This window comes from Canis lupus, chromosome 29 (genome assembly GCF_003254725.2).
Source record: "Canis lupus dingo isolate Sandy chromosome 29, ASM325472v2, whole genome shotgun sequence".
Classification (NCBI taxonomy): Eukaryota; Metazoa; Chordata; class Mammalia; order Carnivora; family Canidae; genus Canis; species Canis lupus.
In genome coordinates, this window is record NC_064271.1 from 32,884,229 (window position 1) to 32,909,501 (window position 25,273).

At 40.0% G+C, this 25,273-nt stretch overlaps 1 protein-coding gene and 1 pseudogene across 8 annotated transcripts in view; both read right to left on the reverse strand.

The window, feature by feature from the left end:
- RMDN1 (regulator of microtubule dynamics 1) overlaps window positions 1–25,273 on the reverse strand; it is a 61,568-nt gene that overhangs the window by 29,698 nt on the left and 6,597 nt on the right. For 3 of the 8 annotated variants that reach the window (XR_003130431.3, XM_025433646.3, XM_025433645.3), the window contains exons 1-2: window positions 21,077–21,305; window positions 4,124–4,241 (exon numbers count right to left, since the gene is read on the reverse strand). Coding sequence is in view for 7 of the 8 variants with exons in the window: in XM_025433646.3 (XP_025289431.3) it covers window positions 4,124–4,241; window positions 21,077–21,205 (247 nt within the window). In the remaining variant the exon portion in view is untranslated. Of the gene's footprint in view, window positions 1–4,123; window positions 4,242–19,901; window positions 20,700–21,076; window positions 21,318–25,273 lie in introns of those variants that run through there. The other 5 variants (XM_025433648.3, XM_025433647.3, XM_025433650.3 and 2 more) reach the window with 3 other exon arrangements.
- Window positions 85–4,117, reverse strand: LOC125753983 (L-lactate dehydrogenase A-like 6A; annotated as a pseudogene).

Below are 25,273 nucleotides of genomic sequence, written 5' to 3' on the forward strand. Positions count from 1 at the left end.
ATCAGGATCCCTATTCAGTGGGAAGACTGCTCCTTCCTCTCCTGCTGCCCCTTCTTGTGTGCATGCTCTCCCTCTGTCAAAAAAATAAAGTTTTTAAAAAAAAAATTTGATGTTTTTTCAAGGGCTATGGCCTAGTTGCACAAATTATGATGAACATGCCAATCAACTAATTATAAAGCAACATTTAGGAAAATAAAGCTAAAGAAAATCAAAGGAGGCTAAACATATATCCACACCCTGTTCTTTGTATTAACTTTCGAAGTACTCCAAATATGCTTGAAAACACAGGAAGGATTCTACAATATAAGACAATTTTCATTAAAATCTATAATAAAAAAATCTATAATAAAGAAAATTTAGTTTTCAGAATAAGTTATACCTTGGAATATTAATTAAAATGCTATATTTTAAGGTCGGATCAAGGTTTCATTTGGAGTTAGGACTGGAACATTAGAGCTATTGTATAAACTTTTAATTTTACATTTATAAAGAAGTTACAACTTTTTTTAAAATAGCATACAAATGAACATATATATAAGCCAGCCAGAATGAAAGAATTAGTATGTACTGGATGAAAAGAATCAGAATTTCGGGACGCCTGGGTGGCTCAGCAGCTGAACATCTATCTGCCTTTGGCACAGGGCATGATCCCAGGTCCCAGGATCGAGTCCCACATTGGGCTTCCTGCAGGGAGCCTGCTTCTCCCTCTGCCTGTCTCTGCCTCTCTCTCTGTGTCTCTCATGAATGAAGTCTTTAAAAAAAAAAAAAAAAAAAAAAAAGGAAAAGGAAAAGAACCAGAATTTCTATAACACATTAAAATACATACATCATGCATTCTTTTTGACCATGTAGCTGCTGCTACTACTACTACAACACACACACACAGCAACTACTACACACACACACAAATTCAAGTTTATTCAAACGTTTAATATACAATCCTACATCTACTCTCCTTCAATAACTTCAAAATGGTGGCTTTAAATAACTTTAAAGCTTGATCTCTTCCTGAATTTCCCAAAGTCTTTCTGCACTCTTTCTCAAATAGACTTCCTCTTCAGGGGTCAGCTTTATCTTAGTAAGGTTTGCAATACCATTCTATCCCAGGATATAAGGGACAATAAGGAATACTTCATTTATTCTACAGAGGCCCTTAGTTATAGTGGAAACTTGATGCATTCTCCTAAGATTCTTCAAAATGCTTTCCGTTAAATCAGCTATAGATAGGCCACCAGCCCAATTAGTATACCCTTTCATTTTAACCATCTCATAGCCACAGGTTATCATTTCTTTCTGGACATTTTCCCAGGGCTCAGGATCTTTATCCATTCATATATCTGAATTCAGATCCTTCAAGGGGATACCAGCAATGTTCACTCCACTCCACTCAGGTACACTTGAGTCTCTATGCTCTCCAAGGACCCAACCATGACAGCTTTCTGAGTGGATACTAATAAGTCTCTGCCCAACAAAGAAATGGAAACGGGTAGCGTCCAGATTACAGTCACTTCCAATAATACGGTTTTGGAAAAGGCATTCAACTTCCAAGTTACATAAGTTAAGATATCCACTGGATTGGAACAATTATCATTTTGCACTGAGGACTACACTGGGTAATGTTGGAAATCGTTAATTTAAAGATGGACACATTTCTCTGGACTACATCAAGATGTGTCTCTCCTTTCCCTGAGTGTGCACCTGCTGTGATAATCACTAGGCTGGGGTTTGCAGTGACATGGTCATCTTTGTTGAAAACAGTATCTGGCATTTTCATGAAAGAGCTTCCATGTTGAACATCCCTTGTCTCACCCTTCAGTTTGCATTCATCAACATCCACAAAGGCAAGTTCATCACTCAAGCCTTTTAATACGATACTGATAGCACACGCTATGCCAAGTGATTCAGTTTCTAGAAGAGAGATCGTATTGTGATGAATGGTCTCCTTCGAAGTGAAATTCTTAATCAGTTTGCACCTCACAGTTGCCATCTTGGAGACAGGGATGAAGGATCAACTCTCCCTGAGGGGCATGCATGTTACCTGGCAGGAATGTAGAGCCATCCCTAGGCAAAAGACATTCACTCCTAGAGGGCCTAGCCTCTGGCTTGCCTGCAGGACTCCCCCACCTCAGATCATAGCTGCTCACCCAACAGGTGAAGGAAGGGAATGGAGGAAAGCCACATTAAAGTTATTTGAATCCCAAAGTAAAGAAATAGTTGAAGGTTCAATACCCTACCCCACACAGCTCACTACTGCAGCTAGGTGAGACCACACTCAGCTCATGCAGCCACCCCACCCCCAACGGTCCAGCATCTTAAAATGTTTTTCAATGTACTGAATATGCAATAATTTTAAATAAAGGCACTTTTGAAAAAATGGACTATTACCATGAAAGCTAAAGTTAATTTCAGTTTTTCCTTTCAGAGTGTCATATTTTGTTGCTCAGTGAGGCCTACACCTTTGCACTCATTTCTGTAAGGAAATAGTGCTAAGGCACACTGGAACTAAATGTGACAGACCAAAAAAATTGGTTAGAGTTCTAATCTCTGCTCTCACACTTTAACTTTAAAGAATTAAAACTGTGAGCTTCTTTTAAAAAGTTAATACTGTAATGGATGGACCCTAGTTGGCTCAGTCATTAGAGTTCCCAACTCTTGGATCTCCCACTTGATCTTAGCCAAGAGGCCAAGAAACAATAACTCGTGGATCTCCTGGTCCTAAGTTCCAGCCCACATTGGCTGTAGAGTTTACATTCAAAAAATATCTATATAATGTATACACTGTTACGGAACACACATACACACACAGAAAAACATTAAAATATTAAAACTACAACCACTGGGCACATATCTCAGGGATACATTTTAAAAATTTATTATTATTGTGTCATAATACAGTTTGTCCTTACTTTACAAGGTTGCTGTGAGAACTGAAGTTAGGTGACAAGTCTAAAGAATCAACTCTTCTACTTTATCCTTCATAAAAATTATACATTTAAAAAAAAGGAAAGATAAAACAAAAACATAGCAATTCTCAATGATCTGCTCTTTTAAAGACAAGAATATCCATGGGAAATTGAAATCAATAATGTCATTTTTTAATATCTAGTAATTTTTACCTAATATTCTCAAATTCTTCATCTATCACAATTTTAATAAGAATATCTACTCAAAATGAAATCTCTGCTTCTTTTTCCAGCCACTTCTTAATGACTGAAAGGTGGGGACTAAGAAAAACAAAAAGTTTAACCCCAAAATTAAAATTTTTTCTCTAATATACTGAAATTTTGGCTCTGTCAACACACACATAATTAAATTTTTTTTAAATATGGCAAGTCTTGATATACACTTACTTATCTATAATATGCCAAAATGCCAAATAAGAAATCTGATATAGTTTTTCTACTTTTTTAATCAGTAATTTGACATTTTGTTTTGTTTTAAAGATTTATTTTGAGAGAGTGGGAGAGAGCACGAACAGCAGAGAGGGGCAGAAGGAGAGGCAACTCCTCACTAAGCAGGGAGCTGGAAAGCCATCAATCCCAGAAACCTGAGATCATGACCTGAGCAAAAGGCAGACAGACGCTTAACTGACTGAGCCACCTAGGCACCCTTGTTATTTGATATTTAGTACTAAATCGCATTTTGTTTGTAAATAAAATACTTCTACCTCAAAGTAACTGAACCTTTCTTAACTATATCAAGACGAGTATATTACCTTGGAATTAAGGAAACAAAAGAATTATTATGTCATAAGGCACAGATATACTCTCTGTGGTGTAACCCTCTCCCATTATCCCTCAACCCCTTAAAAATCTAAAAAACACTCCTACCCCAAGGGTCCCATAAAATTATGAAGTATGAACAGAGTATTTCTCACTGAAGGAGCTCTAGCTGCTAGAAGAAATGACATATACAAAGATATATATCCACACACAGAGCTATATCCACACACAGATATATACACATACACAGATATGTATTATCAGATTCATTGACAAATAGAGCAAAGTAGGAATATAGCCTATGTTAGTTTCATTACTTATTCAAAAATAACTTAAAGTTATCAACAAATATAACAAACATAAGTAATTCTAAGTAGTTCATATGTTTAGCTTAGGCTTACCTTTGGCTGTGGCATGAACCACAGCAGCCTGGGAAAATAGTCGATATGCTTCAAAACCCAAATAAGGTAAGGCTGAGAATAAAAGGCTTCTTTTGAAAGCTCCCAGATTTCCCATCACCTATGGAAACAATTATGGTCAGAGTTATCAAACACAAAATGCAAAGGAATAGCTACTCCAAGCAAAAATTACATTAAGAAAATCACACCGATTTTCTCCTACCCCCCAAAACAATCAAGCCTAAGAATACTGGAGGCTCAAAATTTACTTTATCAAATCCTTCAGTAAAACTAGTTACATTACATAGTTACATTACAGGGAAAGCATATCCTGTTAAAAGATTCTTAACAACAGCTAAGGCTAAGAGTAGTAACTTATCTAAAAATCACAGTCATACTAAGTGCTGAATGTAAGATAAACATTTTATGAGGAGACATTCATATTATAACTTAGAAATAAAATATGAAATAGTAATATATAATAAGTATTAATCTTATGAACAGACAAGATGAAAAATATCAGTTATGGTGATTACTACACATTAAAAATGTACATGGATTTAAAGTTATCTTCAAAAGTGATTTATAAAACCCAAGCTTTCTAAATAAACAATGAATGAAACAAAGAGCATATCCAAACAAACTTATAAATTAGTTCTCATTATGATGGTCAGTATTCTCAAGACCAGTGGCAAAGGAGAAGTATATGGAAATCACTCCAATAATTCTTTCCTACAACAGTTATTCTCTTTACATATTTTCTCCTTTTCTCTGGTTTCATCCCCACTGGTATAAAAACAAGCCATACTATCTCTTAAGTTGTTTTTCTCTTAAAAACAAAGAGCTTTATCTTTAATTCACTTCTCCCTTAAGTCTCATTTTCTAACTTGTCTTTTAAGCAAAACTTTTAAAAAGTTGTCTGTACTGTCTCCACTCCTCTCTTCTCATTCACTCTTGAACACACACAAATCACTTTTATCCCCACACCTCCACTGATGGTATTCTAGTTAGGGTTACCAAGGATGTAGTTACTTCCTATAGTCAATTCTGAATTCTCAGCTTCCTTGACCTATTGACAATATTTGACAGCTGATCACTTTCTCTTTATTTTTTAAAATTATGAATAGATGGTTAATTTCTTTTAAAGTTTTATTGAGACAAAAGTGACATACTATAAATTGCACATACATAGCATGTAAAATTCATTAAGGCATGCATATGAACCCATGTAACCATCACTATCACCACAAAGATACCTGCAAGCCCCTTCCCCCTTTTCCCCATGCTCCTTTGCAATTCACCCTGCCCCTTTCCTCAGCACTTGCTGTGTTCTCTCACTCTTGAAACACTTTTCACTTGGCTTTTGGAACAGTACTATCATTTATTTTCTCCGATTTCAACAACTGCTCCTTTTCTTTGGTTGGTTCCTCACTGGCCAGATGTGTTTTGGCCTTCATCCCAGACCTTTTCTCTACTTGTACCATTTTGGTGATCTCATTTCTTTAAATACTATCAATGTGCCAAAAACACATAAATTTAATATGAAGCCTGTATGACTCCTCTCAACTTCAGAATCATATATCCAAAGATATCCAACAGCTTAATCACCATCTCTACATGAAGTACAACAGGCCTCTCATATTTATTAGCCAAAACAGCTACTGTTTCCCTCAAATTTTCCAACCTCACAATTTTCCCAACTCTATTCTTCTAGTTGTTTAAGTTAAAAAAACAAATAACCTTGTACCCATTCTCAATTCTCTCTCAAGACTCACATCTGACCCATATTTAACTTCTCATAAGGATCTAGGAAAAGAATGAGGAATCCAACATATTCCAATTTGCTGAATGCTTTATTTACTTCCTTGGGCATGAATATTCAAGATACTCCATACAAGTGGATTCAAAACAAACCAACAGCAAAGTACGAAAACTGAGTCTGACATAGTCATAACTTTAACATTTTTTTTAGTGTATTCACATTACCAAGAAGCAGCAATATGGGGTTAAGGGCAGAGGGTACAGGGGTGCAGGTAAACAGTGAACAAGAAAAACAAGTAAACAAGAAAAAGACTAAGATTTCATAAGTCTCCTGACTTATGGCCACATCACATGGTAAAAAAGTTTGCACATTGGGATGCCTAGGTGGCTCAGCGTTTAAGCTTCTGCCTTCAGCTCAGGGCATGATCCTGGAGTTCTAGGATCCAGTTGCCACATCGGGCGCCCTGCAGGGAGCCTGCTTCTCTCTCTGCCTGTCTCTGCCTCTCTCTCTCTGTCTCTTATGAATAAATAAAAAAATTTGGGATCCCTGGGTGGCGCAGCGGTTTGGCGCCTGCCTTTGGCCCAGGGTGCGATCCTGGAGACCCGGGATCGAATCCCACATCGGGCTCCCGGTGCATGGAGCCTGCTTCTCCCTCTGCCTGTGTCTCTGCCTCTCTCTCTCTGTGACTATCATAAATAAAAAAAAATAAAAATAAAATAAAAAAAAAATACTTAAAAAAATTTAAGAAAAAAAAGAAAAGTTTGCACAGACTATTTTACCTTGAGAAATTACACATTCACAGTGTTCAACTTCCTTGCTGATGTACTCAATAAACAATATTCTGGCGTTCTGAGAGAGGAAAAAATACACTGTTGGGCAGCTGACATTTATATTTCTTATTGTAAATTAATAAAATGACAGTAAGGGTGAAACTCTTACTGGTTTGGTTAATGTAAAGCAGCTTCTGCTCATCTGTCAGAAAATATAAAAATCATGTTTCTGGAACTAAAAAAATCAATTGAAAGACTCAGGACTCAGTGACCTTTAAAGAATATTAACTTGTGAAACTGTCCAAGAGAGGGATCCCTGGGTGGCGCAGCGGTTTGGCGCCTGCCTTTGGCCCAGGCCGTGATCCTGGAGACCCGGGATCGAATCCCACATCGGACTCCCGTTGCATGGAGCCTGCTTCTCCCTCTGCCTGTGTCTCTGCCTCTCTCTCTCTCTCTCTGTGTGACTATCATAAATAAATAAAAATTAAAAAAAAAAAAGAAACTGTCCAAGAGAGCTAGAATGAGTCGCTTTACTTTGCACCTCCAATACTCTACAACAATGAATTCTCAAAAAATATTTGTTAAACCAAAGAAGTAAGCTATCTCTTAGGCCTTTTGTTCAACACTGATAATACTAAGTTCAAGCCAGAAGGAATTCCAAAATACAAACTCATCATTAAATGGAAAGGAATGTGTCCCTACCATCTCCTAGTTTTCCTTCTAATTCCCTGTTAGTTCCTTCTCTTCTTAAATGTTAGAATTCATCCACAGTAAGTACTAGGCCTTCTTCTAGTCTTGCTATAAAGTACTTTCAACCTCTACCATGTTATCAGTTACAATATTTATATTTTAAAGATTTTATTTACTTACTCAGAGCCACGGAGAGAAAGGCAGAGACATAGGCAGAGGGAGAAGGAGACTCCCCAGGGAGCCTGATGTGGGACTTTATCCCAGGACCCAGGGATCATGACCTGAGCTGAAGGCAGACGCTCAACTGCTGAGCCACCCAGGCGTCCCAGTTTACATCCTTAATACTTTAAATGCATCCACTTATATTCATAAATATTTTCATTTCACATTTTTTTACGGTGCTATTCCGATCACTGCTTATCTGGTCAATAGCATCCACTCTATAATCTATCCATTCTTGACCCCAAAGTTATTTTTTTAACATAAATCTGATAAAATGATTTCCCTGTTTAAAACTTTTTCATGTTTTCGAGGTACCTGGGTGGCTCAATCCCTTAAGCATCTGCCTTCGGCTCAGATCATGATCTCAGGGTCCTGGGATCGAGCCTTTCATTAGACTCGTTGCTCAGCAGAGAGCTGCTTCTCCCTCACCCTCTGATCCTCCCCCCTGCTCATTCTCTCACTCTCTCATATTAAAAAAGCTTAGGAAAAAAACACTTTTCCAAGTTTTCCTGTAATCTTTAGAATAAAATCAGAAATACTTAACATTGTTTATAAGTTTTTCTGAATCTTATGGTTGTGGTAAGCAGCCTCTAAAATGGCCTCTAATGGATCTGGTTCAAGATGGCAATGTGGGAGGATCCTGAACACACTTCTCATGGACACACCAAATCTATAGCTATATGCCAAACAATTTCCTCTAAAAGAAACCCCAAAACTAGCTGAATGATTCCTTCACATTACACCAACAGGGGAAAAAAAAAAAACACACAGCAAAATGAATAGAACTGAGACAAAATCTTGGTGTAAACCCCACCTGTGGTATGGTGACCCACAATCAGGAGGGAATTCAAAACCCCAAGCTTCTCTTGAAGAGTGAAGGGTTTTTGTGTGCGTTTTTTTCCAGTAGGCTCCTGGCCCAGTGGCGCTCATGACCCTGAGTCAAGACCTGAGCTAAGATTAAGAGTCAGATGCCTAACCAACTGAGCCACCCAGGTACCCCAGGAGAGAAGCATTTGAACCCCACCTCAGGCACCCCAACTTTTAAGAACGGCACCCAAAAGACAAGCCTCCAAACATGTGGGTCAGAAATAATTGGGGCCCATGTCTATGAGGCCTACAAGGCTACAGGGAATCCAAAATCAGTTCTTAAAGTGTTTGTGCAGATTCACTCACCCCAAAGCCCAGCACAGAGGCAACCAATTAAGAAGTGCCCACACTTTCTGTGAAAGAGGCTCATTCACTTATCTTAAAACTTCAGCCAGAGGGGCAAGCATTTAATTTAACACACATCTAGGTGCCTACAATAATTCTCTCCAGAAAACACAGGGGATGGGTGCAATCATCACTCTTTCCCTCTGCTGTGCTCCAGGCCCCATCTGTCAGTGTCTTGAAGAAACCAGCTTGTGTAGGCATCTGGTTCACTGGCTTCTGTGGCTGCAACACAGAGCAAACATCCTGCAATAGCCTGGGGGTCGGCAGGCCTTGTGTTCATGGGTTCAACGGAATGGTAGTACACAAAGGTACAGTTCTTAACAGGCTGTCACCTCAGGGTTCAATGCGAAGGGATCAGAGAGAACGCCCAACTCCCCAGTCTTCCCCTGAAAAAGGAATATTTGCATATTTTAAAACCTGCTGCCTAAGCGTCTGGCTTCTAATCAGTCTGGATAGAAGTACTGACTGAGATCCTTGTCCCCCTTAGGACACTGACTGGTCTTGGCACACCCTCACCTACTGGGAGCCATTACAAATAAAGCTGCTTGGACAATCACAAAGGTCTGAGACAAAGCCAAGAGCTAAGACAGGGTTGAGCATAATAAGACTCCTCTCCTAGAGAAGCCATTCCTTCAAGAATGAGAGATAGCTGTTTTCACTAATGCATATAAAAACCTCAAAAGAGTCAAGAAAAAAAAAAAGAGGAATTATGCTACAAATAAAAGATCAAGATAGAACCTCAGAAAAAGATCTTTATGAAACAGAAATAAGTGAATTACCTAAGAGTCCAAAATAATGGTCTTAGAATGCTTACCAAGCTAAGAAGAAGAATGAAGAAAGTGAAAAATTTTGAAAAAGAGACATAAAATACAAGAAAGTACCAAACAGAAGTCACAGTGCTGAAGAATACAATAACTGCACTGAAAATTATAAGTGAGGGATTCAACAGCAGACTAGATGATGCAGTGGAACAAAGGCATACATGAGCTCCAAGACAGGGCAGTGGAACTCATCCAATCAGCACAGCAAAAAAGCAAAAAGAAATGAAAAAGAGTGAAGACAGCTTAAGAGACGTATGAGACAACACCAAGTAGACCAAAATTCATATTACAGGTATCCCAGAAGGAGAAGAGAAAGGGATAGAAAACTTACCTGAAAATAGAAAAGCTGAAAATGTCACTAACCTGGGGAAGGAAACAGATAACCAGATCAAGAAAGTTACAAGTAAGATGAGCCCAAAGAGATCACAGTTAAACACATTATAATTTACAAATCTTAAAAATGGCAAGAAGAAAGCAACTTGTTACATACAAAGGAAACCCCTACACACAAGAATGCAAACACTATTTCAGAAGAAACTGTAAGCCAGAAGAAAGTGGCACTATGTATTCAAAGTGCTAGGAGAAAAAAAAAATGCCAACCAAGAATACTCTACCCAGCAAAGGTGACCTTCAGAATTGAAGGAGAGATAAAGAGTTTTCCAGAGAAGCAAAACCAAAGTTAAGTTCATCACAAGACCAGCCTTACAGGAAATCTTAAAATTTCTTTAATCTGAAAAAAAAGGGTGCTAATTAGTAACAGGAAAACATGAGAGTACAACTGATTCTTGAACAACATAGGTTTCAACTGTATGGGTCCTCTTATACTCACTTTTTTTTCTTTTAAAGATTTTATTTATTCATGTGAGACACACAGAGAGAGGCAGAAATAGAGGCAAGCGAGAAGTAGTCTCCCTGCCCATCAGGGAGCCTGACCTCAGGATCATGACCTGAGCCAAAGGCAGACACTCAACCACTGAGCCAACCAGGCATCCCTATACTCACATTTTTTTTTACAGTATGGTACCACAAATATATATATTTTAAAAGATTTACTTATTTCAAGAGACAGACCACATAGATGCTAGTGCTGGAATGGAGGGAGGGGCAAAGGGAGAGGAAAAGAGAATCTCAGACTCCCTCTGAGTATGGAGCCAAACACAGGACTCGATCTCACAACCTCAAGATCATGACCTAAGCCAAAATCAAGATTCAGACACTCAACTGAGCCACCCAGGCAGCAATGTTTTCTCTTCTTTATAATTTCCTTAATAACATTCTCTTTCCTCCAGCTTACTTTAAGAATATAGTAAGAATAGGGATGCCTGGGTGGCGCAGTGGTTTGGCGCCTGCCTTTGGCCCAGGGTGCGATCCTGGAGACCCGGGATCGAATCCCACATCGGGCTCCCGGTGCATGGAGCCTGCTTCTCCCTCTGCCCATGTCTCTGCCTCTCTCTCTCTCTCTCTCTGTGGCTATCATAAATAAATTAAAAAAATTTAAAAAAAAGAATATAGTAAGAATATAAGAAACTTATAAGAATTATAAGAACATATACAAATTATATGGTAATCAATCCTTTATATTATCATTAAGGCTTCCTAATAAGCTAGTAGTAATCAAGTTTTCGTACAAAGTTATATGCAGATTTTCATCTGCATGGGGAAGTTGCTGCCCCTAACTCCTGCATCGTTCAAGGGTCAACTGTATAAATCTCATTAGTAAAGGCAAATATAGTAAAATCCAGAATAAGCTAATGACACAAAGGTGCTGGGTTTATCATTTACAAAGCTAGTAAGAAGGTTAAAGCATGAAAGTAAAAATAATTATAAGTTCAATAATCTGTGAATGCATAGATAAAATAAAAAGAAATAAATCATAACATTAAAAACACAAATAGTGGAAGGGAGTGTAAAAATATAAAACTTTAGAATGAACTCTAAGGGTGCCTGGCTGACTCAGTCAGAGAAGCATGGGACTCTTGATCTTGGGGTCATGAGTTCAAGCCCCACATTGGGTGTACAAATTACTTCAATAAAGAAATAAACTTTAAAAAGCTTTAGAGGGCAGCCCCGGTGGCGCAGCAGTTTGGTGCTGCCTGCAGCCCAGGGTGTGATCCTGGAGACCCAGGATCAAGTCCCATGTCGGGCTCCCTGCATGAAGCCTGCTTCTCCCTCTGCCTGTGTCTCTGCCCCCACCTCCCTCTCTCTGTCACTCATAAATAAATAAATAAAATCTTAAAAAAATAAAATAAAAAGCTTTAGAATACATTCTACCTCAAGTGGCTCTGAACTTAAAGTAGACTACTAACTTTTTTTAAGAAAATATTCTGTCATGGAAAAAGGCATCAGATTCATGCCTGCTTGAAAAAAAAAAAAAACTGGGACGCCTGGGTGGTTCAGTGTCGAGTGTCTCTGCCTTTGGCTCAGGGCGTGATCTCAGGGATCAGGGATCAAGTCCCGTGTTGGGCTCCCTGAAAGGAGCCCGCTTCTCCCTCTGCCTGTGTCTCTGCCTCTCTCTGTGTCTCTCTCAGGAATAAATAAAATAAGAAAAGAAAAGAAAAGAAAAGAAAAGAAAAGAAAAGAAAAGAAAAGAAAAGAAAAGAAAAGAAAAGAAAAGATTGAAGATTAATTAGTATGTGGGTTTCCTGTTCCACATGGGAATGGGAAGATGCTATAGGTTCTCTAGTATTGCCCACACTGGAAATAAGAGGGGGAGGAGGGGGAAGAGAGAAAAAAAAATAATCACACAATCTTGGGAACAATCTCACATTATGAAGAGGCTGCCAAGAAACAGGTTTTTTTAAAGATTATTTACTTATCTCATTTAATATTATTTATTTATTTATTTATTTATTTATTTATTTATTTATTTATCTCATTTATTCATGAGAGACACACAGAGAGAGGCAGAGACATAGGCAGAGGGAGAAGAAGGCTCCCCACAAGGAGCCTGATGCAGGACTCGATCTGGAACCCCAGGATCATGCCCTGAGTCAAAGGCAGATGCGCAATCGCTGAGCCACCGAAGCATCCATACCAAGAAACATTTAAAGAAGTAAATATTTGTTTCTACAGTAGCTTTGGGCTTATAGTTCTTGGAATGACTGATTCCATCCATCTCAGTAACAGGAAGCTTCATTTCAGCAATCCCTTATACAAATATTAATTTAAAAAATATATAAAATAATGCAGTTTATCTCTTCCTATTACCCCAGCAACCATAACAACACTGTGAAAACTGTTTTGCTTGAAAAAGAGTTAGCGCTCAACAGGGCAAATATGCAACCTAGAACACTCTATCTAGTAAGGCTATCATTCAGAATACAAGAAGATAGAAAAGTTTCCTATACAAAAGCTAAAGGAGTTCATGACCACTAAACCAGCCCTACAGGGAATGTTAAAGGGAGCTGGGAGTGAAAAGACAATGAGTAAGTAAGAAGCCCAAAAGTAGTTAAAATACATATATCTGTAAAAATCAGTCAAGGGACTCACAAAATTAAAGGAACTAAATTAAGATGCCATATACCTAAAATGTGGCAAGAGAAGTAAAGAATGGGTTCAACCTCACACGACCATCAACTTAGACTTCTGTAAACAGATGATGTAATATACAAACCCAATGATAAACACAAATCAAAAACCAGTGAAATGCAAAATAGAAAGAAATCCAAATATAACACAGAAACCATGAAAAAAGACAGCAAGAGAAGAAAGGATCAGGGAAAAACTACAAAAGGAATCACAAAACAAGTAACAGAATGGCAACAAATACATGCCTACCAATAATCAAAAGTGTAAATGGCCTAAACACTCCAATCTAAAGACACAGAATGACAGAATGGATAAAAAAAACAAGACCCATCTACATGCTGCCTATAAAGGACACATTTCGGACCTAAAGACACATGCAGATTTAAAGTGAGAGGATGGAGAAAACACGAATTGGGCAAATGCATGTTAAAAGAAAGCTGGGGTAGGAATACATCTATCAAACAAAATTGACTAAAACAAAGACTATAACTAGAAACAAAGATGGACACCATATAATCAGTAGGGACAATCCAACAAGACATAGCTGTAAATATTTATGCACCATGGGAACACCCAAGTACATAAAAACAGTTAATAAAAGTATAAAGGAACTGAGGCACCTGAGTAACTCAATCAGTTAAGCACCTGCCTTTGGTTCAGGTCATGATTCCAGGGTTCTGGGATCAGGCTCTCTATGGGGCTCCCCACTCCATGGGGAGCCTGCTTCTCCCTCTCCCTCTGTCTGCTGCTTCCCCTCCTTGTGCATGTGCTTTGTCAAATAAATAGAATCTTTAAAAATATATATATATATAAAGGTACTAATTGATGGTAATGCAATAATGGTAGGAGACTTTAACACCCCACTAATGTCAATGGACAGATTATCCGAACAGAAAATCAACATGAAAACAGTGGCTTTGAATGGCATACTAGACTAGATAGATTTGACAGATCTATCTAGAACATTCCATCCTAAAACAGCAGAATACAGATTATTTTCAAGGGCACACGAAACATTATCCAGAACAGATCACGTTAGGCGACAAAATAAGTCTCAACAAATTTCAAAAATATCAAAGTTACACCATGCATCTTTTCTGACCACAATGTTATGAAACTAGAAAACAACCACAAAAATAAACAAATAATTCTGGAAAGAGCACAAATATGTGAAGGTAAAATAATATGTTACTAAACAATGAATGGGTCAACCAGGGAATCAAAGAAAAATTTTTAAAAACACGTGGAGACAAATGAAAATGAAAACACAACAGTCCAAAATCTTTGGATTGCAGCAAAAGCAATTCTAAGAAGAAGTTTATGGCAATACAGACTTACCACAAAAAGTATGAAAAAGCTCAAGGAAGCAACCTAACCTTACATCTAAAGGAGATAGAAAAACAAGAACAACAGCAGCAACAACAACAACAAAAAAAAAAACAAATTCAGAAGGAAGGAAAGAATAAGCAGAGCAGAAATAAATTATATTGAAACTAAAAAAATAAATAAATAAATAAATAAATAAATAAATCAATGAAACCAGGAGCTGCTTCTTTCAAAGTTCAACAAAATTGATAAACCTTTAGCCAGACTCATCAAAAGAGAGAAAGGAGTCAAATAAACAAAATCAGAAATGAAAGAGGAGATGTGACGCCTGTGTGGCTAAGGGGTTGAGTGCCTGCCTTCGGCACATAGTGTAATACTGGAGTCCCGGGATCGAGTCCCACATCTGGCTCCCTGCAAAAAGCCTGCTTCTCCCTCTGCCTGTGTCTCTGCCTCTCTCTGTCTCTCATAAATAAATAAATAAAATATTTTTTGGGATCCCTGGATGGCGCAGCGGTTTGGCGCCTGCCTTTGGCCCAGGGCGCGATCCTGGAGACCCGGGATCGAATCCCACATCGGGCTCCCGGTGCATGGAGCCTGCTTCTCCCTCTGCCTGTGTCTCTGCGCCTCTCTCTCTCTCTCTGTGACTATCATAAAAATAAAATAAATTAATATAAAATAAATAAAATAAAATAAAATAAATAATAAAATATTTTTTTAAAAAATGAAAGAGGAGAAATAACTGACATCCTAGAAATACAAAGGATTATAAAAGATTATGAAAAGTCACATGCCAACAAACTGGACAACCCAGAAGAAACGGATATAATCTCCCAAAACTGAATTAGGATGAAATTTAAACAGATGGATTACCAGCAATGAAACTGAAGTACTAATCAAAAAACTTTCAAAATAAAAGAGTCCAAGACCAGATGGCATCATTGGTGAATTCTACCCAACATTTAGAGAAGAGTTACCACATATTTTTCTCAAACTTTTCCAAAAAATAAAAGGAAAACTTCCACATTCATTCCATGAGGCCAGCGTTATTACCCTGATACCAAAACTAGATAAACACACCACCAAAGAAAACTCCAGGCTAATATTTCTGGTGAACATCGATGCAAAAATCCTCAACAAACATTAGCAATCCAAATACAAAATACATTAAAAAAAAAAATCATTCACCGCAATCAAGTGAAATGTATTCCAGGGATGCAAGGGCTGTTCAATATTTGCAAATCAACCAACATGATACATCCATCAATAAGAGAAAGGACAAAAACCATATGATCATTTCAATAGATGCAAAGAATGAAACTGGACCATTTTCTTGCACCATTCGAAAAAATAAACTCAAAATGGACTAAGGACCTAAATGTGAGACCTGAAACCATAAAAATCTTAGAAGAGAGCACAGGCAGCTATTTCTCTGACATCAGCCATAACATCATTTTTCCTGATATATCTCCTGAGGCAAGGGAAACAAAAGCAAAAATAAACTATTGAGACTGCATCAAAATATAAAACTTCTGCACAGCAAAGGGAACAACCAACAACCAACTAAAGAATCTACTGAATGGAAAAAGATATTTCAAACATTATCTGATAAAAAGTATCTAAAATATATGAAAAACTTAGACCCAAAAAACAATCCAATTTAAATATGGGCAGAAGACATGAACGAATATTTCTCCAAGACATACAGATGACCAAAGGACACATGGAAGGATGCTCAACATCACTGAGCATCAGGGAAAGGCAAATCAAAACCACAATGAGATATCGCCTCGTACTTGTTAGAATGGTATTGCCAAAAAGACAAGAAATAACTAATGTTGGTGAGAATGTGAAGAGGAATCCTTGTGCACTGTTGGGTGGGAAGGTAAACTGCAGAAAACAGCATGGTGGTTAATCAAAAAATTAAAAATAGAACTACCACATATGACCCAGCAATTCTACTGGGTGTTTATCCAAAGGAAATAAAAATACTAACTCAAAAAGATATATGCATTCTCATGTTCACTGCGGTATGATTTACAGTTTCCAAGGCACAGAAGCAATATGTGTGTCCATCCATGAATGCATAAAACAAAGTGCTATGTACATACACATACAATGGAGTATTTTTCAGCCATAAAAAGAATGAAATCTTGCCATCTGTGACAACATGAAGGGACTTTGAGGGCATTATACTAAGTGAAATATGTCTGACAAGAAAGACAAATGCAGTATGATCTCATTGTGGAATCAAACAAAATCCAAACTTATAAATAGAGCTCCTTTGGTTGCTGCCAAAGGTGGAGAGGGAGGAGAAGGGGGTTGGTTAAATGGGTGAAGGTGGTCAAAAAGTATAAACTTCCAGTTATAAAATAAGTCCTAGGATGTCTTGTACAGCGTGATAACTGCAGTTAATAATACTGTATGTATATCTGGAAGTTGCTAAGAGAGTAAATCTTAAAAGTTCTCATCAGGAGAAAAAAACAGATGGATGTTTACTTATTGTAAAGTAAACAAATCATATCATTTAGAAATATGTACAAATATTGTATCATTGTGTCGTACACCCCAAAATAATGTTACATGTCAATTATTTCTCAATTTAAAAATATATAGATAAGGGGACACCTGGGTGGCTCAGCAGCTGAGCACCTGCCTTCCGCCCAGGATGTGATCCTGGAGTCTGGGGATTGAGTCCCACATCAGGCTCCCTGCATGGAGCCTGCTTCTCCCTCTTCCTATGTCTTGCCTCTCTCTGTCTCTCTCATGAATAAATAAAATCTTTAAAAATATATAGAGAGATATAGATAAGTTAATTAAAATGGTCCCAAATGATTCCTTCCTTCTGTTGGGGCCCAGGGCAGTTTGCCCCAAAATGTACCACAATGGTATACTGACTATTCTGAATTGAAGCTATTTGGGAAACTGCTGTGAAAAGACATGCAGACCCTCCTCTGAACCCCTGAAAACAGAAATAAATCTCCCACATGAAAAATTACCTTCCCTGTACTAAAAAGTGAGATAGGGTTGTTGTTGTTTTTTAAGATTTTATGTATTTACTCATGAGAGAAACAGAGAGAGAGAGAGGCAGAGACACAGGCAGGGGGAGAAGCAGGTTCCCCACTAGGAGCCTGATGTGAAACTCGATCCCAGGCCTGCGGGATCACGCCCTGAGCCAAAAGCAGATGCTCAACCTCTGAGCCACCCAGGTGCCCTTCCCTGTACTAAGAACTAAAAGAACATCCTTATCACACCAGAGTTGGGGGCTTTAAAACCTAAAAAGCAGGGTAGCCCTGGTGGCTCAGTGGTTTAGCACCACCTTGAGCCCAGGGTGTGATCCTGGAGACCCAGGATCAAGTCCCACGTCAGGTTCCCTGTATGGAGCCTGCTTCTCCCTCTGCCTGTGTCTCTGCCTCTCTCTCTCTCCCTGTGTCTGTCATGAATAAATAAATAAAATCTTAAAAAAAAAAAAAAAAACCTAAAAAGCAGTAGAAACAAAACTTACTGCCAATCTAGTATTTCAGTCTAAACTCTGCTTAAAATTCCTTACTAATTAAAGCTCCCAAAACTCTGTTTTCTTTATCCTGCCAATTTCTCACAAATCTATCTGTCTAAAAGTGTATAAAAAACTGCCTGCCTTGGCCATTTCTTTCAGTCTTAATTTCATTAGTGGACCTCCGTGCATACATAATTAATCTTTGGTTTTTGTTCCTGTTACCTCATGTCAGTTTAATTCCTAAACCAGCTGGAAGGATCCTGGGAAGAAAGATTTCCCCCTCTGTACTTCTAATTTTCACTCCTTTTGAGTAATCCCCTTCCCTTAAATGTAAGGCGGATTTTACTGGCTCTCTAAGAAACAGAATATGCAAAAGTGAAAGGTTACTTCTACTTAGGTTACAAAAACTGCAACTCCCTTGACACCCATTCTCTCCGGCGTTTCCTTGCACTGCCCAGCCAGCCCCGGCGGAAGCTGCGGTGTCTCAGGGCAGCCCTTTGGGGAAGCCTCCTGAGGGAATGCAAATGCCTGCCTATGACCACCTCAGCAAAGCTACAGGCCTAATTTTCCCTCCACCTCTCCACTGAGCCCTCCAGTGGAAACCTCAGCAGCTCAATACTTTGATTCAATCCATTTGAGAAACCTGCTGCCAGAGGCACCCAGCTAATAAGCCTCACCTGGATTCCATAACCCAAAGGAACAACGAGATTATGTTTGCTGTTTTAAACCATTAAGTCGTGCAATACTTTGCTATGCAGTAAGAGATTAATAAACTGGTACCTGCCTGATTTTTCAGCCTTGGTTTGTATCAGTTTATTCTCCCACTTCAAGTTCCAGTCATAATTTCAGGTCCTCAAAAAAAACACTTTTTCTTACCTCAAGGTCTCTATCATGTTACTCTCTACTGGAATACTCTTTTGTCTTCATTTTCCCATTACTTGTTAACATCCAATCATTCTTTGTATCTCATCTCTGGCTCACACTCTTCCCCTTCCTTCAAGATCAGGTTAGGTATAACTTTGCTTCTTTCCCCAACTCTTTGCATTAATTACATTTACTCAATTGACTACCTTTCCTTCTAATCTGTAAGATCAATGAAGAAAAGTGTTTCTGTCTCCAGAGCTTAGAACAGAGCCTCGTGGGATCCCTGGGTGGCGCAGCGGTTTGGCGCCTGCCTTTGGCCCAGGGCGCGATCCTGGAGACCCGGGATCGAATCCCACATCGGGCTCCCGGTGCATGGAGCCTGCTTCTCCCTCTGCCTGTGTCTCTGCCTCTCTCTCTCTCTGTAACTATCATAAATAAATTAAAAAAAAAAAAAATTAAAAAAAAAAAAAAAAGCCTCGTTCACAGTAAGCACCTGGTACAAATCTGTTGAAAAATAAGTGTTCCCAATAGTGTTTTGTAACATAGATCACATATAGAAAGAGACAGAAAAGTGAAACCTCAGCCACTCAGAAGTAGCCCCCAATTTCATCAAACTCCTGGAAAATATCTCCAACTCAACTTACTGACATCTTGCTAAGAGAAAAGTCTAGGAAAAAGAGAAACAAACGATGAGGGCTACAAAAATGCATGAGAAGCTGGAAAATCGGTAATAAATAGTTCCAAAACACTTCAATTTATCTAGGGAAGAATTTTTCTTATTGCCTTTGGCTTAGAGTTTTATTACTTAAGAATCTCTCTAGGGACACCTGGGTGGCTCCTCTGCCTTCCGCTCAGGGCGTGACCCCCCGATTCCGGATCGAGACCCACGTGGGGCTCCCTGCGTGGAGCCTGATCCTCCCTCTGCCTCTGCCTCTTTCTCTCGAGTAAGTAAATAAAATCTTTAAAAAAAAAAAAAATCGTTCTAGTCCCTCTTGATACTGATTTTTCTACCCTTTCCTATCTTCTCCGGTTTTCAGGTTTGTAGCACGGGTGGCTGGCTATATGCAACACATGGGCGCTGTAGATACCCTACCTGCCATCAAGTCCAAGGTATTGATTGTATTGCTAGCTGTGTGACTTGGATATGTTGTTTAACCTTACTACTTCAGTTTCCTCTTTGTAAAAAAAAAAAAAAAAAAAAAAAAAGTAACAGTTCTCACTTCGTAGGATGAAAATGGAGATTAGATAACACTTAATGCAATGCCTGGTTATGGGTAAGGCGTCTGTTATGCCTGTTATTATCGACACAACGGTGACTCCACTAAAATGGAACTTTTACCTCACCAAACGCTCTGAGTTGGGAATTTGAGGCTAGTTTTTTTTTGTTTTTTTAAGATTTTATGTATTTATTCATGAGAGACACAGAGAGAGAGAGAGGCAGAGATACAGGCAGAGGGAGAAGCAGGCTCTATGCAGGGAGCCCGACCCGGAGACTGGATCCCAGGCTGACGTTCAACCACTGAGCCACACAGGGCTCCCGGCTAGTTTCATACTTAGTATTCCTCCCACCCCTCTGCCTATATCTTTTAACATCTCCCCATCTGCCTATAAGCATTTTGGGAGGATAACGATCAAGCCTTACTACCTTTTATTACCCTTAACAGCCCCCCACAACCTCGAATATAGCAGCCAAAAATGTGTCTTTTAGGGTTCAAAATAAACACCTAGTTCCGATAATATTACCCTATGCATCACTGCCCTCCGTCTCTCTCCAGTGCCCCTTCCTGGACAGGTAAACCAAGGCCCACGAACGGTCTAACAGAGACAGCCGAACCTGGGACAACCCAGCATCCTTCCTTAACATTATGCAGATATAACAAAGAACTAAAAAAAAAATTTTTTTAAACCTAAATAAGCACAAAAATCTCTGCTTTTTAAGTCGTAGTAATTTCCAAAAATCCCACCACAACCTCTTCAAAGCCTGGTAGACCGAGAGCCGCAGGGGCCGAAAGTAAAACATTTTCGCGGCGGTCCAGGTGTTTCTCCCTCTGGGGTGCTGTTTTCTCACAGGAAGGACAAGCAGGATTCCCAGATTCTCGGGGGGTGGGGGTGGGGGTGGGGGGGACTCACTGCTCCGCAGCCACCTGAGCGCTCCAGGGACACCTGGCCCTGAGCTCCTGGCTCCGTTACGGAGCCGCCCGGCCGAGGAGGCCACGGCCGGGGCCCAGTCAGCAGCGAGGGGAGCGGGAGTCAGGGCTGCGGGGGTACCTCAGGGCCTCGGAGTCGCCGACCACAGCCACGTCCGCGGCCGCCAGCAACAGCCCTCGAGAGCCGCGGTCCCGGGAAGACGCCACGGGGCAAAGGCACAAAGCGCCAGAGCCGCGCGGCCAGCGCCATGACCTACAACTCGCGTCCCTCACGCGGGGCCGTCGTAGAGCGACGCACAGCGAAGGCCGCTCAGGCACTTCCGGAGGAAACCACGACTCCCTCCCCTTCCTGCCACGCCTCTTCCGTCACGCAATTTCCGGCCCCCAGGTTCAGGGGGAGGGGCGGACGCGGTGGGCGGGGCCTTGGCGGCTCTTCCGCGCCTGCGCGCAGTGACCTCGGGCCCGGGGACCGCTCCTCCTCCGCCTGTGTCTCTGTCTCTCTCTGTGTGTCTCATGAATAAATAAAATCTTAAAAAAAAAAAAAAAAAAAAGCCTTAGCTCCCTCGGGCAACCGTAGTTTGACGTTAGCCCAACCTCTAGGACACTAAAAATCCCTGGGGAAGTTTCCTTTATCTCTACTCCGCACCCTGCAAGATAAAGGTCAGCAATTCTCCTCCTTGTAGTGCCCTGATCCACATCATGACTGAGGTTTTCCTGGACAGTCGTAAATGACCTTTTTCTAAATAATGATAGCCCTTCAAGGTCTTGGAAACCTTGCTTCCAAATTCCCTAGAGACTTTTGCCCTATCCCAAAACGCCCTCCCAACTTTATTTTATTTTTAAAGATTCCATTCATCTATTCATTCATGAGGCACAGAGAGAGAGAGAGAGAGAGAGGGAGGGAGAGAGAGAGGGAGAGTGAGAGATGCAGAGACACAGGCAGAGGCAGAAGCAGGCTCCACGCAGGGATCCTGATGCGGGACTCGATCCTGGGTCTCCAGGGTCAGGCCCTGGGCCAAAGGCAGGTGCTAAACCGCTGAGCCACCCAGGGATCCCCCTCCCAATTTTAAAGTATCATCAGCAACTACTTACAACTCCAGAGCACTTTGCCCACAGGTCCTGCTTTAAGAAAACCACCTTTTTTTTTTGCACTGAAGTCGTCTCAATAATTCTTTCTTAGTTATTTGCTCCAAACCCCAGTATTTCACATCAGAAAAAAAAAAAAAAAAACAGGGAGAGGAGGCCTCGAGAAAAAGGTGATGCCCTTGTTTTCCATGGGATGTGTGGTACAAAACCCTTGGCTTCCCCTCAGATTTAGTAAGATTGATACCTTTCACCAGAGCGGAATATTTTTAGAAGGAATGAAGAGGTTTGAATCCTACTTCAGGATTGATGTGGGTGAAAACACAAGCTGCAAATGGAGTATGCACTATCTAGATTATGTGATTTTTTTTTTTATGGGCAATAAGGGAAGACCGTCATAGTTTTTTTTAAAAATAGGTTGCATTTATGTAGTACCTATATTATACTCCAATTATTATGTTTTGTTGTTAAATCTTTTGAGAGTAGATTATATATATCACGACTCTTTGTGTCTAGAAACAAAGACGTTCTCTTATTTAGTCCAGTACAATTATTAAATTCAGGAAATTGAAATTGAATACTATAACATGGGGCTCAAACTCACAACTCTGACATCAAGAATATCATGTCTACCCGATGAGCCGCCAGGTATGTCTCTATTCATCTTTCAGATCTCAGCCCAAATGTGTCTTCCTCAGAAAAACTTTTCTTGATTCCCACTACTATACTTTCATTTTTTTTATGGCTCTAAGTTTGTTTTGTAATGTCATATGTATATTTGTGATTATTTGTTAATCTGGAGTGTACTTTTTTTTAAGATTTTATTTATTTATTCATGATAGTCACAGAGAGAGAGAGAGGCAGAGACACAGGCAGAGGGAGAAGCAGGCTCCATGCAGGGAGCCCGACGTGGGACTCGATCCCAGATCTCCAGGATCACACCCTGGGCTGAAGGCAGAGCTTAACCGCTGAGCCACCCAGGCTGCCCTGGAGTGTATTTTGGAGGTAGAGTCGATAAGAACTGGTAATGTGTGCTTTTGCTCTACTGTAAACTCAGTGACATGTTTGATTTTTGCCTGTTTCTGGGCCTAGTCCAATTTCTTCATTCCTTCAACAAGTGTGTGTTGCAGGTCTATAACACGCCTGGTACTCTTCTAGATAGGAATGGACAACTTCCTAGTGGAGTATATATTTCAGCTGGGGAAACACAGTAAGCAAAAATAAATAAAGTAAAAGATGTACTAGATAATGATAAATGCTAATGAGGAAGATAAAACAGAAAGAGGTACAGGGCATATTTCTGTGTAGATACTGTAGTTTTTTGTTTTTTTTAATTTATTTTTTATTGGTGTTCAACTCACCAACATACAGAATAACCCCCAGTGCCCGGCACCCATTCACTCCCACCCCCCACCCCCCTCCCCTTCTACCACCCCTAGTTCGTTTCCCAGAGTTAGCAGTCTTTACGTTCTGTCTCCCTTTCTGCTATTTCCCACACATTTCTTCTCCCTTCCCTTATATTCCCTTTCACTATTATTTATATTCCCCACATGAATGAGAACATATAATGTTTGTCCTTCTCCGATTGACTTACTTCACTCAGCGATACTGTAGTTTTAAGCAGAGAGTGGCCACAGAAGACCTGAAGGAGACATTTGAATAAAGATCCAAGGAAGAAGGACTGAACCAGGAAGATAAGTGAGGGCCAAGCATTTCATGTAGAGATAAAGGAAAGTGCAAATGCCTGGATTGGTAAGGCAAGTGGCATTTTCCATGAATACTAAGTATTCTCTCTCTCTCTCTCTCTCTCTCTCTCTCTCTCTCTCTCTCTGCGTGTCTCATGAATAAATAAATAAAACCAAAAAAAAAAAAGATTTGAAAAGCTCTTTTATTTTTTTTTTTTAAGATTTTATTGATTGATTAATGAGAGACAAAGAGAGAGAGGCACAGACATAGGCAGAGGGAGAAGCAGGCTCCCCATGGGGAGCCCCATGCAGGACTCTATCCCAGGGCCCAGGCTCAGGACCTCAGCAGAAGGCAGGTGCTCGACTGCTGAGCCACCCAGGCACCCCTTGAAAAGCTTATTTGACATCTATGTCAGCCAGCCTCCAAGATGGTTCAATGAGCCTTACCTCCTGGATTTACTCCTTTGTGGAATCCCCTCCTACATTAAATCTAGGCTGGTGTGTTTGACCAATAGAATACTGCAAAAGTGATGGTATGTGATTTCTGAGGCTGGCATAATTTCATTGCACTTCTGCATTGATTTCTTGGATTGTTTGCCCTAGGGGAAGCCAGCAGCCATGCTCTGGCTCAGAGCCATGCTCTTGAGAGGCCTGCATGGAAAGGACCTGAGGCTCCCCCACCAACAAAGGGCATCAGTGCTCATGTGAGTAAGCCACCTTGGAAGTGGATTCTCAAGATGACTGCTACCCTACCTAATACCTGACTGCAATATAATGAGAGATAAGGAGCCAGAATTGCCCAGCTGAGCCACTCCTAACTTCCTGAATCACAGAAGCTATGACAGATAATAATGACTGTTTAGTTTTATGCCACTAAATTTGGTATAATCAAATAGCAGTTGATTACTAATACAACATCCAACTATTTAGAGTATGGAGTTGGAATCTGGTATTTTAGGGTTTGGAAGGTCGGTAGCCTTCAGAATGTAGATGGATTTCATTTTTTTTTTAAGATTTTATTTATTTATTCATGAGAGACACACAGAGAGAGGCAGAGACACAGGCAGAGGGAGAAGCAGGCTCCTCACAGGAAGCCCTATGCGGGACTCAATCCCAGGTCCCTGAGATCACGCCCTGAGCTGAAGGCAGGCACTCAACTGCTGAGCCACCCAGACATCCCTGTAGATGGATTTCAAAGCTGTAATACCAGATGAGGTAACTAAGGATGTGAGTGAAGATAGAAAAAAGAAAAGTTCAAGGCACCTGGGTGGCTTAGTTGATTAAGCATCTGCCTTTGGCTCAGGATTGAGCCCCATCTTGGGCTCCTTGCTCAGCGGGGAGTCTGCTTCTCCTTCTTCCTCTGCCCCTTCCCCTGATCTTTCTTGCTCTCTCTCAAATAAATAAGTAAAATCTTTTTTAAAAAAGAAAGAAAAAAGGAAAGTTCAAGAACTAAGCCCTCCAGGGGCACTCCATTATAAAAACTCGGAATATGAGAATCAAAAAAGCAAAAGAAGTAAGTAGAACAGCCAGTGAAGTAGAAGAACACCTAG